Source organism: Myxocyprinus asiaticus, chromosome 7 (assembly GCF_019703515.2).
Source record: "Myxocyprinus asiaticus isolate MX2 ecotype Aquarium Trade chromosome 7, UBuf_Myxa_2, whole genome shotgun sequence".
In the NCBI taxonomy this organism is placed as follows: Eukaryota; Metazoa; Chordata; class Actinopteri; order Cypriniformes; family Catostomidae; genus Myxocyprinus; species Myxocyprinus asiaticus.
Window position 1 is genome coordinate 3,267,341 of NC_059350.1, and position 15,495 is coordinate 3,282,835.

Genomic DNA, 15,495 nt, shown 5'->3' on the forward strand with positions numbered 1-15,495 from the left:
GCACGTTGTGTTTATCTACTCTCGCAACTTTGAAGATGAGATCACACTTATGAGCAAATAATGCAGAAAACCAGCTAATTGCAAAAGGTCCACATACTTTTCTTGCCACTGTATTTCAGTAATGATTTTTTAACTTCTATTGATGTAAAAAGTTTTCTGTTAGGTTTAGGGTGTGGATTAAGGTTATAGTAATTATAGTTAGCTTAACCTTTCTATTGTCTTAAGAAACTGCACCCACATTTTGTCCTTTGGGTCATTTTTGACCCGTTTTGAAAACCATTCAAAATGCATAAATTCTTGATTAGTGTACAACAGTTTTGCTGTTTTATTGTGGTCACAAAGTGTATAATGATATGGGAAAATATTATATACACTGATTATTAATGGCTAAACATAATTTAAGTTTAAAAACTTGCCAAACATTGGCAAAGAATGTCTCAATTTACATTTATTTCATTCACTTTTGACATTTTTATAATATCTCAACTATATTACAACAATTACTGCTTGTAGAAAATCAGTGTACATTTTAGAGTTACAATGCCAATTTCACAAATAAATCTCTATTGCCTTCTCCAGCAGATTTGATTCATAAATGAACAAAAAAATATTTTTAAAGCTGTATAACATCCAGAAAGTCCAAAGATGAAAGATCACAACTCATTCTTCTATATGGGTTAAAATTTACCCATTAAAAGGAACAATTTGTTTTAAATTCCTATTTCTCTTAAAAGTGCACTAAGTAAGATTTTAGCTAGTTCTTACTCGTTCCATCAGTCCCTGTAGTACTTGTTGTTTTGGACTCAATACTGACACCCATCGTCCTGGATACTGGATACCAAACATGTTAGTTTATCTTCTGTTTTATTACTTTTAATATGTGTTTTTTCTCTGTCTCATACTACAAACATCCCTATTATGGTCATTCTTGGATTTAATCCAAACTAATTTTCACAAGTTGCGCACTTGAACAGTGACCATGCACTATGCCGGGCTGAAGACCGCCGTGTGCTTGCGCTTGTCCTTTGATGCCGTGCCGTTTATCCGTGATCCGCGCCGTGAGAGCTGCAGGTCATAGCAGTTTAGTTTCATGACTCCAGCAGGGACCTCTTGTTTGGACATTTTATCTTTTCACTTTTTCTCATTCTGTTTGGACTGTCTGGTGGATCACACTCCTGGTTGACTTGGGCTCCTTTGTTGTTTATAGTAAGTATATTATGTTGGTTCATATATTGTTTGGTTCGCTCGTATCGTTTCCATTAGGGGTGGGTAAAAATATAGATTTTCTGATGCATTGCAATCTTCGTTTGAAAGATCTCAATATCGATTCTTAAATCGCAAGAACGATCTTTTACTCTATGCACAACCCTTTACTTCAATGAGAGGAAATCGCTCGCATTAGCAACCAAATTTCACATTAAAGATAAAGTCATTAGAGTCACCTCTCGTTGACGTGCTCATTTACAGAAATGCCGGTTTCCTTAAAGAGACAGTTCCGGTTTTAGCACGTGTTCAACAAATCAATGTAAATACTTGTAAATAGTACAAATTATGAAATTAAACAAACATGCAACAAAAAAATATATGCAATACATTATCATATTTATTGATTGAAAACAATGTTCATTTTTAAAAAGCTAAAGTGTGACCGAAATGATGAAAAACTAATAAAATATAATTAGTAAAATTAGAAGGTCCCCTGTATAATTAACAGCAGTAGATGAGAGAGAATTTCTTATGTAAGCAAAAGGGACATTATAACTAAAATACACCCATATTGATATCAAATCAAAATCGAATTGAAAACTTGTGAATCAGAATTGAATCGATTTGGGAAATCTGTTTCAATAACCAGCCCTAGTTTACATGTACTTTTATGTTTGAGCATTGACTGAAAGTGATATATAAAGTAAACATGTTATTATTATGGTCATATTATTAGTTGTACTAAGTCAGTCAACTGCATGAAAGTGTCATGTGATGTCAACATTGCAGCACCCATGAGGGGATGACCCGCTCCATGTAAAATTAAACAGCTTTTATAGGGTTTCTGATATGACTGGAGTTTTAACCCCTTATACTCTGGTGCATTTTTGGGCTGCCACCCACAATTTTTCACACTCAAATTTAAAAGCTCACCATTCACACACACACTGTGGACTAACTGCACAAAATTGGTCTCATTTTTCAGAGAACCCCTCTGTTCACTCTAACTTAATTTGAAAAGTCTCATTTTATTCCACTATGTGGCAGAAAGCACTAGAAAAAATATGTTTTTCTCCATCACATTCCATCACAATACACAGATCTGAAATGTAGGTGGCGCTTTAATGTATTTTAGCCCTCACAGATGTGTTCGTCCATAGACATTCAGTCTAATTTTCAGTTCAAGCACCACCCTCATTGTTTCATTGAATATCTCGGCCTCTGAGTGGACTAGAAGCTCAAACTAGTAACTCATTAGAAAGCTGAGATCCTCCCCTTAGCGATGATATATCATTTTATCTTCAATAGTCGAAAACATATTTTTCTGATGATTTGTTTTGTATGCTTTTCCCATATTTGGCATATATGGCATATTTTGTTCTGAACATCTAACATTGGATTATTCACACAAGCAAGCTCACAGACAAGTAAAAAATGGCCCATTTTTTTTTTTTTTTTTTTAATAAGAGAACTCCCTAAGGTAAAAGCAGATATGAAGTTTTTGGCTACTTGATGCTTACAGCAGCAGTTATCGGAGCATTAAAGAGACGTATGTATTTGATGACTTACAGAAATCATATTTCACTTTGTGATTGTTTTGAAAATCTTTTGAACTGTGGTGTTTAGGGCAACAAAATAAACTGTACAGTCACATTCCTGAGAATGAGAGCTTTCATTTGATATATGACTTATTTTCATCTAAATATTTCTACCTCATTACCTCTAGGGGGTGCTAATTTTCAACAAATATATTGGGGCATTATTTTGATATTTTAAAGGTGCACTCAGTAACTTTTGTCTTTGTGTCATCTTGTACTGACACTGACACCTAGCAGCTTGGATGCAGCATAATTTAAAATCAATAGTCAGCCATGATAACTTTAATCAATGAGTGAAAGTGTCCAAAAACGGGACGGTTACTGAGATTAAGCGAGTAGTATTCGGCTGGTCATGTGTGGCTCCTCTCCATGTAGAATAAAACAGCTTTTATAAGGTTACTAATATGACTGGAGTCTTCATTATAATGTGAGTGCTCATGATTTCATACATATATTGCAAAATTGCAATTCAGTTAAACTTTTTAAATAAGCAAAACATTACTGAGAGCACCTTTAAGTAACATAAATGCAGAAGTGATGGTTATCTCTGAAAAGTTCAGATTCTAAGCTTTCAAACGACACCTCATATACCTAACTTATGGATACTGAGACTTTAACGTTCTAAGCGTAAACTTTTTTCGCGATATAGCGCCCCCCTCTGGAGTTTAAGGGGTTTTAATCTCATGTGATTGTACATCATTTTCAACAGATTTCTAAAAAATGCTATTCATGTATTTGTGTAAAACTTTTTTAATAAGTGCACCTTTAAACAAATATATACAAAAATAAATTTTCTATTCATTAAGTTTGTTCCAGTACCAAAATCTTTGCTGTATTTATAACGTATTCTTTACCTGTCCCAGGTCAAAAATGACCCAAAGACAATAAGAGGGTACATGTGTGTGTGTACCTGTCCCTGTATAATGGCTCTGAGCAGCACCAGTACGGCATGACGGGCTTCTGGAGGCTGATCAGGCTGCATCATATCTTCCACGGCTTTCCATAACGACTCCACGGCATGCTGCAACACACAAGAAACATTATGGAAGCGCATCCCCACATACACACTCAGGAGCAGACCAATTCTCTTCTTAACTACACTCACCTCCTCAAACTTCTTGGACTTGGCGAGGTCACAAACATGGTTGATGACTCTGATGCGGTGGTGTAGACCACACTCTGGAGTGAGATCCTGAAGAACAGAACAAGATCATTTTTAGGTGAACAATTCCTTTAACCTGAGGTTAAATAAAGCTGTTAAGCCCTCATAGAAAGAGTACAGATAGTGGGATAAAATATGACCTTCAGGATGTCTCGAGTGATGATGAACTCTGACGGTTTGCTCTCGGTCTGTTTGCTGTGCGGTCGGGTGGGATTGAGACCAAAAATCCCCTTCACCTTGTCCCTCAGGGACTCCTTACTAGGCTGTTTATTCATCTTTACACCTGCAAGAGACACCCTGAATAGTAGAAAGAGAGATGTGTGAGAGACTTCAGGTTATAAATCTCTTCCTACATCTGAGAATTTGAGTCTTCCATGGAATAATTTCACTTCCAATACATTAGGCCTCTATATAGTGCTCAGGAGGGCTGGCGCACACGCTCAGGTATCCAAAGCTGACACATACAGAAACACACTTCAAATATAAATGAAAAACCGTGCCAATAATATACTGCCTTTTAGGCATCAAAACGGTGCAGAATAGCAATGCAAAGCAGTCAAATGTCTGACAGCTTGTGACAGTTCAGCTAAGTCCGGTCAATGCACAACATGCACAAAAGCGTGATATATATATATATATACATACATACATACACACACACACACATACAGTGTTGGGTGTAACACATTACTAAGTAATTAATTAAATTACATTTTCATTGAAAGTAAAGTAAGGGATTACTCTTAATATTTCAGTATTTTAATTACAGTTACTTCTGATGTATTTGCATTAAATACTGTATAGACTACAGAACAATTCAATAGTGAATTTAAAAATCGAAATTTAACGTCTAATGTTAAAATGTATGTTTTCTAATTTACACTGCGTGCACAATTATTAGGCAAGTGAGTATTCTGATCTTATTATTATTTCCATGCACATTTTCCAACTCCAAACCATATAAACTTGAATGCTTATTGGATTCAATCATTTTCAGGTGGTATGTGTTTGTGTAATGAGGGAGGGTGTGGCGAAAGTGACACACCGTATATCAAGGTGTGCATAATTATTAGGCAGCTTCATTACCTCAGGTAAAATGGGCCAAAAAAGAGATTTAACTGGCACTGAAAAGTCAAATATTGTAAAATGCGTCTCAGACGGATGTAACACTCTTAGCTAAACTATTGATGCATGACCACCGGACAATCAAACGTTTTGTTGCGAATAGTCAACTGGGGTGCAAAAAATGCATGAAGGTGCAATTTAACTGCAAAAGACTTGAGAAGAATTAAACGTGAAGCTACCAGGAACACATTATCCTCCAATGCTACCATAGTCCAGAACTGCAACCTACCTGGAGTGTCCAGAAGTACAAGGGGTCAAGTGCTCAGAGACATGGCCAAGGTCAAGAAGGCTGAAACACGACCAACACTGAATATATTCACAAGTTGAAGCGTTAAGATTGGGCAAAGAAATACCCGAAGACAGATTTTTCAAAGGTTTTATGGACAGATGAAATGAGAGTGACTCTTGAAGGACCAGATGGATGTGCCCGTGGCTGGATCACTAATGGACACCACTTCGAGTCAGGTGCCAGCAAGGTGAAGGAGGGGTACTGATATGGGCTGCTATCATTAAGGATGAGGTAGTTGGTCCTTTTCGAGTTGAAGATGGACTGAAACTCAACTCTCAAACCTACTGCCAGTTTCTGGAAAGTACTTTCTTCAAGCAGTGGTACTGGAAGAAGTCCTCAGCATTCAAGAAGGCCATGATCTTTATGCAGGACAGTGATCCATCACATGCATCCAAGTACTCCACTGCTTGGCTAGCCAGCAAGGGCCTCAAATATGCCCAAATAATGACTTGGCCCCCTTCCTCACCTGACTTAAATCCTACTGAGAACCTGTGGGCCCTTCTCAAACCTGAGGGAAGACAATACACCTCTTTGAACAGCACTTGGGAGGCTGTGGTTGCTGCTTCAGAGAAAGTTGGTGGTGAACAGATCAAGAAACTGACAGACTCAATTCTTTTTGTAATTTAGTTGCCTAATAATTGTGCACACTTATATATTCCCCTGAGAAAGACAAAACTCACTTTTTCTTTGTTAAACATTCAGGTTTGAAGTTCAATAACATTTTGGATTGACTGAAAGCATTGTGTTTGTTCAACAATCAAATTAATCCTGAAGAATACAATTTGCCTAATAATTGTGCACGCAGTGTATTTGATTTTATTTGATTTATTTGAAAGAATTAAAAGAACAGTTTCATGTATTTTTCATCTGGTCGAGGTTGATAAGGGTTTAGAAAGTAATAAGTAATGCAATTACTTTTCAGACAGAGTAATTAGTACAGTAATCTAATTACACTGTAGAAGCTGTAATTCGTTAGTAATTAATTACTTTTTTAGAGCAACTTACCCAACACTGTAAATCTCTCTCTCTCTATATATATATTTATATATTGCATGCGTTTAAAATGGAATACATTGCCTGTGACAGATCAAAAGAGCTTCTATAAACGTGCAAAAAAGCGTTTTGGTGCAAGCAAATCCCCGACGTGAACAAACAAACAAGCTTAAATAAATAAATAAGCTGCATCCATTCATAAACAAACAAACACACACACACACACACACACACACACACACACACACAGTTATTTACCGTCATCCAATGATATCAAGACAGTATGACTAAAAGGTAAACTACATCGCCCCCGTTTTATGCATTTCCATCTGACATTACGTCTCAGCCTGCAAAACTGCCCCAGTCAGCTCACACCATCCCCCTTTATTGCCTCCTGGAAGTCATGTTTAACACGCTGACAGGCACTTCCTACACAAACACGTCAAACGGCCGTTGACGGCTGGGCACTTATGGGAATTGTAGTTCTAAAAGCACTGAGCGCGCATTCAATTACATTCACAGGCTGCGCTAAAAAACTACAAATTCTTAACACCGTGAAACCTATGTGTGTTACATGATTTCGACAGCATGCTTTGGGGATGTTGTACTTTGGAGTGAAATTGAGGTTATATTTGTGATTTTTTAAGTCGGGGAACGACAGCTAATGTTGGCGCGAGCGCGGAATTCATTTGTTTTTGTGTTCCGTTGTTTGGCTGTAAGAATGAGCTCTCCATATTTCACTAACCCAACAGCTGCATTAGACACTTCTGCAACTGATACTGTGGGTAAAAGTGCTTTAAATGGAGGAGGAATTCGTAAATTGAGATCCGGAATGGCTAAAGGGCTAAAGTCAGAGGATGCTTTGCATGGAGTTAAAGTAGAATTTCAGGAGCGCAGTATTTCAAATGATCTACTGCAGACGCATGCAGGTGAGATTAACTGCACAAAAATAACTCTGATTATGCATTGTTGATGGGTTGTTGACATGACGTGTCAAGCATGACAACATTGTCATCAATTGTGAAGTTCTGTACTCCATCTAAAAGTGTTTTAACATTTTATGATTATTTTAGATAAATATGCATGCATGCATATTTGCATGCATATTTTCCCTATTTTTCATAATTATTATGCATGCATTACACTACATGGTATATAGAAAATTCATTTGTCAAACTGCAGGACTATTTAAAGGTGCTCTCAGTAACTTTTGTCTTTGTCACCTTGGACTTACACTGACACCTAGTGGCGTGGATGCAGCATAATTTATAATCAGTAGTTTTCTATTTCAGATGTCATTGTAGAAATTCACTATAAACAGTCAGCCATGATTACTTTAATCAATGAGTGAAAGTGTCAAATAACAGGATGGTTACTGAGATTAAGCGAGTAGTATTCAGCTGGTCATGTGATTCTAACATGGCAGCCCCCATGTGCGGACCCTCTCCATGTACAATAAAACAGCTTTTATTAGGTTACTGATATGATTGGATTCTGCATTTTAATGTGTGCTCATGATTTCCTAAATATATTGCAGAATTACAATTCATGTCTTTTGGAGTTAAACTTTTTTAATGAGGAAAAAATTACTGAGTGCACCTTTAATCAGACCGATAATTGAAAAAATGCTAATATTAGCCAATACTAATTTGGTCACCAATACTGTTAAAGAGCTGGTATCAAATTCTAAAATTACAACCACTACAGTGAAAGCAGAGGCAATGGATGATCAAACACCTCTGAGATCACCTCAGAAACCAAGACGGGGCCGTGTGAAGGTGGAATATGAGGAGGAAGGGGTGGGGCTTAAGAGGGAGCGTTGGGAGCCATGTGATTGGAGAACACAGCTGTCATTCATCAGGGAGATCAGAAGCAAACGAGATGCTCCCGTGGATAAGATGGGGGCAGAGAAATGCTACGATACAGATGCCCCACCTGAGGTAAGCATGAACCAATCACAAATCACCTGAAGTAATCTAGAGCCAATCAAATATATCCCTTCTTTTCTCAGGTGCGTCGTTACCAGGTTTTGATCTCCTTAATGTTGTCCAGTCAAACCAAAGATCCCATAACAGCTGCCGCTATGCAGAGATTACGTGAGCATAACCTCAGTGTGACCACCATCCTTAACATGGATGATGAGACTTTGGGCAAACTCATCTACCCAGTGGGCTTCTGGAGGGTAATAAAACACACAGATGTATTTACGAGCTACAGGTTTTAATATGTGTACAACACACAGTAACTCACACAGCGTGTCTCTCAGACAAAGGTGAAGTACATCAAACAGACCACGGCTCTGATCCAGCAGGAGTTTGGTGGAGATATTCCGAACACAGTGGAGGGTCTTATCCAGCTGCCGGGCGTCGGCCCTAAGATGGCCCACCTGGCCATGGACATTGCCTGGAACAATGTGTCAGGCATCGGTAGGAAGGAAGTCAATTTATTATCATTTATATATTTATAATCTAGCTAGCTAGCTATCAACCATCTAGCAACAACTTAGCAACCAGAGAAAACACCATAGCAACCAGTCAGAACACCCTAGCATCCACCTTGTAACCACCCAGGACACCCTAGCAACCACCTAGTTAATCCCTAGCATCCAGCCAGAACACCCTAGCAGCTGCCTACAAACCATTTAACCTTCCTAGCAACCAGCCTGAACACACTAACAACTGCTTACCAACCACTCGTAACACCGTAACAACCTCTAGCAAGGCCTACATCCCTTCAAAATTCAAAAATCTCTCCTAGTTAAGCCTTAGCAATGATCCAAAACACCTTAGTTATTACCTAGCAACCAGCCTGAATACACTAATAACTGCTTATCAACCACTCGGAACACAATAACAACCTCTAGCAAGGCCCTTCAAAATTCCAATCTCTCTCCTAGTAAAGCCTTAGCAATGATCCAAAACACCTTAGTTACGACATAGCAACCAGCCTGAATACACTAACAACTGTTTACCAACCACTCAAAACACCTTAACAACCCTTAGCAAGGCCTACATCCCTTCAAACTTAAAATCTCTCTCCTAGGAAAGCCCTAGCAATGATCCAAAACACCTAAGTTACTGCCAAGCAACCAGCTAGAACACCCTAGCAACCATCTAGCAAATTCCAAGCACTCAGCCAGGACACCGTAGCAACTGTCTACCAACCAATAGAACATCTTAAAAACTACTAGCAACACCCAAGCAACCGCCCAGAAATCCTTAACAACCACAGAGAAGATCTTAGTAGCCACCTAGTAATGCCCTACCGACCACTTGGAACACCGTAACAACCCCTAGCAAGGCCTACATCCCTTCAAACTTCAAATCTGTCGTGTGGTAAAGCCTTAGCAATGATCCAAAACACCCTAGTTACTACCTAGCAACTAGCCAGAACACCTTAGCAACTGCCTACAAACCATTTAACCTCCCTAGAAACTGGTATGAATACCCTAGCAACTGGTTAGTAACCACTCAGAACACCTTAACAACCCCTAGCAAGGCCTTCATCCCTTGAAAATTCTAATCTCTCTCCTATTAAAGCATTGGCAATGATCCAAAACACCCTAGTTACTACCTAGCCACCAGCCAGAACACCCTAGCAAATGCCTACATACCATTTAACCTCCCTAGCAACCAGCCTGAACACACAAACAACTGCTTACCAATCACTCATAATGCCGTAACAACCCCTAGCAAGGCCTATATTCCTTCAAAATTCAAAATTCTATCCTAGTAAAGCCTTAGCAGTGATCCAAACCACCTTAGTTACGACCTAGCAACCAGCCTGAACACACTCACAACTGCTTACCAACCACTCGGAACACCTTAACAAACCCTAGCAAGACCTACATCCCTTCAAAATTCAAATCTCTCCTATTAAAGCTTTAGCAATGATCCAAAACACACCCGTTACTACGTAGCAACCAGCCAGAACACCCAAAGAACCACCTAGCAACACCATAGCAACCACATAGAACTCCCTAGCAACCACAGAGTACCCCTTAGTAACCACTTAGCAATGCCGTAGCAACTAGCCTTAACACCCTAGCAACTGCTTAGCAACCATTCAGAACATATTAACAACCCTTAGCAAGGCCAATATCCCTTCAAAATTCAAGTCTTTCTTTAAAATGCCCAAGATCAAACTACACAAGGCTTATATAACCTACAAACTTCAAACTAAAATTCAAACTGCTTTAAAAGCAAGGCTTTGTCAAGCTAGCTCAACATTTGACTTTGTAAACTTTCCTTTTCTTGTTCTAAATACTGTATTTATATTCTTGACTGTAAGTCATTACAAGAATGATTTTGTGTAGGTGTGGACACCCACGTTCACCGAATCTCAAATAGGCTCGGATGGACCAAGAAGGAGACCAAGACACCAGAGGAGACACGTAGAGCTCTAGAGGAGTGGTTACCACGGTAACCTCTGTTTTCGGTCCTGTTGTTGCTAACGTTCATCACATCATGGATGTAACCAAATATTCAAATATTCTTACACTTATACATATACCAAATGTGTAAGTGTTAGAATTGATGTCATGTCACGTATGCAGTTTTTCAATAAAATAATGCAGTTTACCAAAATTCTCAGGCACATAGTTCTCAGATGTCTGTCTCTCTCTCCTGTAGAGATCTGTGGAGTGAGATCAACTGGTTGCTGGTTGGTTTCGGGCAGCAGGTGTGTCTACCTGTTGGACCGTTGTGCTCTATGTGTCTAAATCAGCACACCTGTCCATCCGCCCACCGATCCTCCCCCAAAAAGAAACTCAAATCCAGTCCCCCAAAATCCCCCGGAACCCCTCACATCAGTCCGAGGGACAAACTAGACTCTCCAACGCCAAAGGTTAAAAAGGAGCCACTGGACACGCTTCCACCCAGCTCCCCATCTCGAAGGAGGAAGAAGACAGCCTCACAGGAAGTGTCATCCGGTCTGTCCTCCTTTTCTACAACAGAACAAGTGACTGAAATGAAAACAGAAGCCCTTGGGGATGATAGAGATGCAGACCCATCCCAACGCAAGTTAGGAAAAAGGGGGCAGAGGAGAGCAAGACCGCCCCTTTCAGGACAGGAAGAACAGGACAGACATCTGTCTTCACAGCAGACACAAAGGGCACCCAAAAAAAAGTAAAATAGTAAACATTAACATTTGTTTAAATGCGATAAATAAATCTTTTATATCATATATTTTTTTAGTTTTGTAAGTTTATCAAATAAATAGTATCAACTAGTTTTAGAATTAAAGGTCTTGTTTGAGAAACACATGGCCTATGATAACTGGATGCCACTTGCTAAATTAAATGTAATAAGGTCATGTGGTAAGTGGTAACATGTAGTTGCATACTGTGTTTTACAAACTATAAATTTATATTTACTGTATGTATACAAACTGTCTACTGTTTCTGTAGTAGGTATAAACAGTATCTATACTAATAGGCAGTAGGTATATATAAAACAGCTCCTTATATATATTACATGTGTATATATGTGTGTGTGTGTGTGTATATATATATATATATATATATATATATATATATACACACACACACTTTCGGTCAAAAGTTTTGAAACACTCATTCTTTATTACACTTTTTTTTAATTACATTTTAGTTTTATAATGAAATAAATTAATATGGTGGCACAATTATATTTTTGTCTACAAAGCTAATTTCAAACATTTAAGCATATGCCTTCAGATAAAAAGATTTTTAAGATCATGAGAAACATTTCAGTCAAGTGTTTCAAAACTTTTGACTGGTAGTGTGTGTGTGTGTGTATATATATATTATGGGGGTAGGTCTGAATATATAAATAGAAATCTGAATGTATAGTTGTAAATCCTGAATATATAAATAGAAATTCAGATTTATATTTATACAGGATTTATATTTACAGGTGCTGGTCATATAATTAGAATATCATCAAAAAGTTGATTTCACTAATTCCATTCAAAAAGTGAAACTTGTATATTATATTCATTCATTACACACAGACTGATATATTTCAAATGTTTATTTCTTTTAATTTTGATGATTATAACTGACAACTAAGGAAAATCCCAAATTCAGTATCTCAGAAAATTAGAATATTACTTAAGACCAATACAAAGAAAGGATTTTTAGAAATCTTGGCCAACTGAAAAGTATGAACATGAAAAGTATGAGCATGTACAGCACTCAATACTTAGTTGGGGCTCCTTTTGCCTGAATTACTGCAGCAATGCGGCGTGGCATGGAGTCGATCAGTCTGTGGCACTGCTCAGGTGTTATGAGAGCCCAGGTTGCTCTGATAGTGGCCTTCAGCTCTTCTGCATTGTTGGGTCTGGCATATCGCATCTTCCTCTTCACAATACCCCATAGATTTTCTATGGGGTTAAGGTCAGGCGAGTTTGCTGGCCAATTAAGAACAGGGATACCATGGTCCTTAAACCAGATACTGGTTGCTTTGGCACTGTGTGCAGGTGCCAAGTCCTGCTGGAAAATGAAATCTGCATCTCCATAAAGTTGGTCAGCAGCAGGAAGCATAAAGTGCTCTAAAACTTCCTGGTATACGGCTGCGTTGACCTTGGACCTCAGAAAACACAGTGGACCAACACCAGCAGATGACATGGCACCCCAAACCAACACTGTGTGCCTCTCCTCTCTTCCTCCAGACTCTGGGACCCTGATCTCCAAAGGAAATACAAAATTTACTTTCATCAGAGAACATAACTTTGGACCACTCAGCAGCAGTCCAGTCCTTTTTGTCTTTAGCTCAGGCGAGACGCTTCAGACGCTGTCTGTTGTTCAAGAGTGGCTTGACACAAGGAATGCGACAGCTGAAACCCATGTCTTGCATACGTCTGTGCGTAGTGGTTCTCCCCCACATTTTTGAATGGGTTTTGTTTCACAGTCCTCTCCAGGGTGCGGTTATTCCTATTGCTTGTACACTTTTTTCTACCACATCTTTTCCTTCCCTTCGCCTCTCTATTAATGTGCTTGGACACAAAGCTCTGTGAACAGCTAGCCTCTTTTGCAATGACCTTTTGTGTCTTACCCTCCTTGTGCAACGTGTCAATGGTCGTCTTTTGGACAACTGTCAAGTCAGCAGTCTTCCCCATGATTGTGTAGCGTACAGAACTAGACTGAGAGACCATTTAAAGGCCTTTGCAGGTGTTTTGAGTTAATTAGCTGATTAGAGTGTGGCACCAGGTGTCTTCAATATTGAACCTTTTCACAATATTCTAATTTTCTGAGATACTGAATTTGGGATTTTCCTTAGTTGTCAGTTATAATCATCATAATTAAAAGAAATAAACATTTGAAATATATCAGTCTGTGTGTAATGAATGAATATAATATACAAGTTTCACTTTTTGAATGGAATTAGTGAAATAAATCAACTTTTTGATGATATTCTAATTATATGACCAGCACCTGTATATATTCAGGATTTATATTTATATATTCAGGATTTACAACTATATATTCAGGATTTATATATATATATTTAGGATTTACAACTATATATTCAGGATTTATATTTATATATTTAGGATTTATATTTATATATTTAGGATTTACAACTATATATTCAGGATTTATATTTATATATTCAGGATTTATATTTATACAGGATTTATATTTATATATTTAGGATTTACAACTATATATTCAGGATTTATATTTATACAGGATTTATATTTATATATTCAGGATTTATATTTATATATTTAGGATTTATATTTATATATTCAGGATTTATATTTATATATTCAGGATTTATATATATATATTCAGGATTTATATATATATATTCAGGATTTATATTTATATATTTAGGATTTACAACTATATATTCAGGATTTATATTTATACAGGATTTATATTTATATATTCAGGATTTATATTTATATATTCAGGATTTATATATATATATTCAGGATTTATATTTATATATTCAGGATTTATATTTATATATTCAGGATTTATATTTATATATTTAGGATTTACAACTATATATTCAGGATTTATATTTATATATTTAGGATTTATATTTATATATTTAGGATTTACAACTATATATTCAGGATTTATATTTATACAGGATTTATATTTATATATTCAGGATTTATATTTATATATTCAGGATTTATATTTATATATTTAGGATTTACAACTATATATTCAGGATTTATATTTATATATTTAGGATTTATATTTATATATTTAGGATTTACAACTATATATTCAGGATTTATATTTATATATTTAGACTTACAACAATATATTCAGGATTTATATTTATATATTCAGGATTTATATTTATATATTCAGGATTTACAACTACATATTCAGGATTTATTTTTATATATTCAGGATTTACAACTATATATTCAGGATTTATATTTATATATTTAGGATTTACAACTAAATATTTGGGATTTATATATTCAGGATTTACTACTATAATTATTTCCTGTTTAGCCCCCATAATATATATATATATATATATATATATATATATATATATATATATATATATATATAAACACTGTTTTATAGCCTGAACTGTTTTTTTCCAACATCAGAGGTCAGTACAGCTCACAAATAAAATTAAAAATTAGTCACTTAACACAAAAACATGTTCACAAACATCAGATCACAGTGTGTTTCAGATGTTAAATACATTAAGCGCCATGCAGTAGTTGTAGTGCTGTAAAAACGTTATATTTTTACTGTTTTCTAAACAGAAAGCAAGTATTGCTGTATGGGATTCATTAGTTGTTTTGGTACATCAGTATTCGAAAACGCAGCTGCGTAAGTATGGGCGAGATGGCCTGTTTTAAATGCGGTTTTTGTGTATATTATGGACCCTATACCTGACAATGACTGCTCTGGGGTCAGTTATGTATGTGCATTATTGAATCAGTTGACTATACATGGCTTAGATAAACTGATGCCAGATCTGTGTGGGAAGAGGAAGAGTTCCGCGTGGATATCTGTGACTTATCTAACATCTGATCTCTCTCTCTCTCTCTCTCTCTCTCTCTCTCTCTCTCTCTCATCCTCTTCCACCTGTTTTGTTCTCATGTTCACACACTGCACCCCGGACTTAAATACTGTCCTCAGAGACACATTCTTA

At 36.9% G+C, this 15,495-nt stretch overlaps 2 protein-coding genes across 5 annotated transcripts in view; one reads left to right on the forward strand and one right to left on the reverse strand.

The window, feature by feature from the left end:
• Nucleotides 1-6,779, reverse strand: part of LOC127443978 (tuberin-like) — a 65,071-nt gene extending 58,292 nt beyond the window's left edge. For all 4 annotated transcript variants that reach the window (XM_051703072.1, XM_051703071.1, XM_051703070.1 and 1 more), the window contains exons 1-4: nt 6,632-6,779; nt 4,107-4,263; nt 3,910-3,996; nt 3,715-3,825 (exon numbers count right to left, since the gene is read on the reverse strand). In XM_051703072.1, coding sequence (XP_051559032.1) covers nt 3,715-3,825; nt 3,910-3,996; nt 4,107-4,241 — 333 coding nt within the window. In that variant the 5' untranslated portion in view covers nt 4,242-4,263; nt 6,632-6,779. The remainder of the gene's footprint in view (nt 1-3,714; nt 3,826-3,909; nt 3,997-4,106; nt 4,264-6,631) is intronic.
• Nucleotides 6,780-6,935: 156 nt separating this feature from the next.
• On the forward strand, nt 6,936-11,751 carry LOC127443964 (endonuclease III-like protein 1). Its single transcript, XM_051703049.1, has 6 exons — nt 6,936-7,302; nt 8,081-8,313; nt 8,385-8,555; nt 8,640-8,799; nt 10,689-10,794; nt 11,005-11,751. The coding sequence occupies exons 1-6, from the start codon at nt 7,038-7,040 to the stop codon at nt 11,501-11,503; spliced, it is 1,434 nt and encodes a 477-aa protein (XP_051559009.1). The 5' UTR covers nt 6,936-7,037; the 3' UTR covers nt 11,504-11,751.
• Nucleotides 11,752-15,495: the final 3,744 nt, after the last annotated feature.

Coding starts and splice junctions, on each gene's coding strand:
- LOC127443964 (XM_051703049.1), top strand. CDS start 7,038: ATGTTGGCGCGAGCGCGGAATTCATTTGTTTTTGTGTTCCGTTGTTTG. Junction 8,556..8,639: donor ACCCAGTGGGCTTCTGGAGG/GTAATAAAACAC, acceptor CGTGTCTCTCAG/ACAAAGGTGAAGTACATCAA. Junction 8,800..10,688: donor GAACAATGTGTCAGGCATCG/GTAGGAAGGAAG, acceptor GATTTTGTGTAG/GTGTGGACACCCACGTTCAC.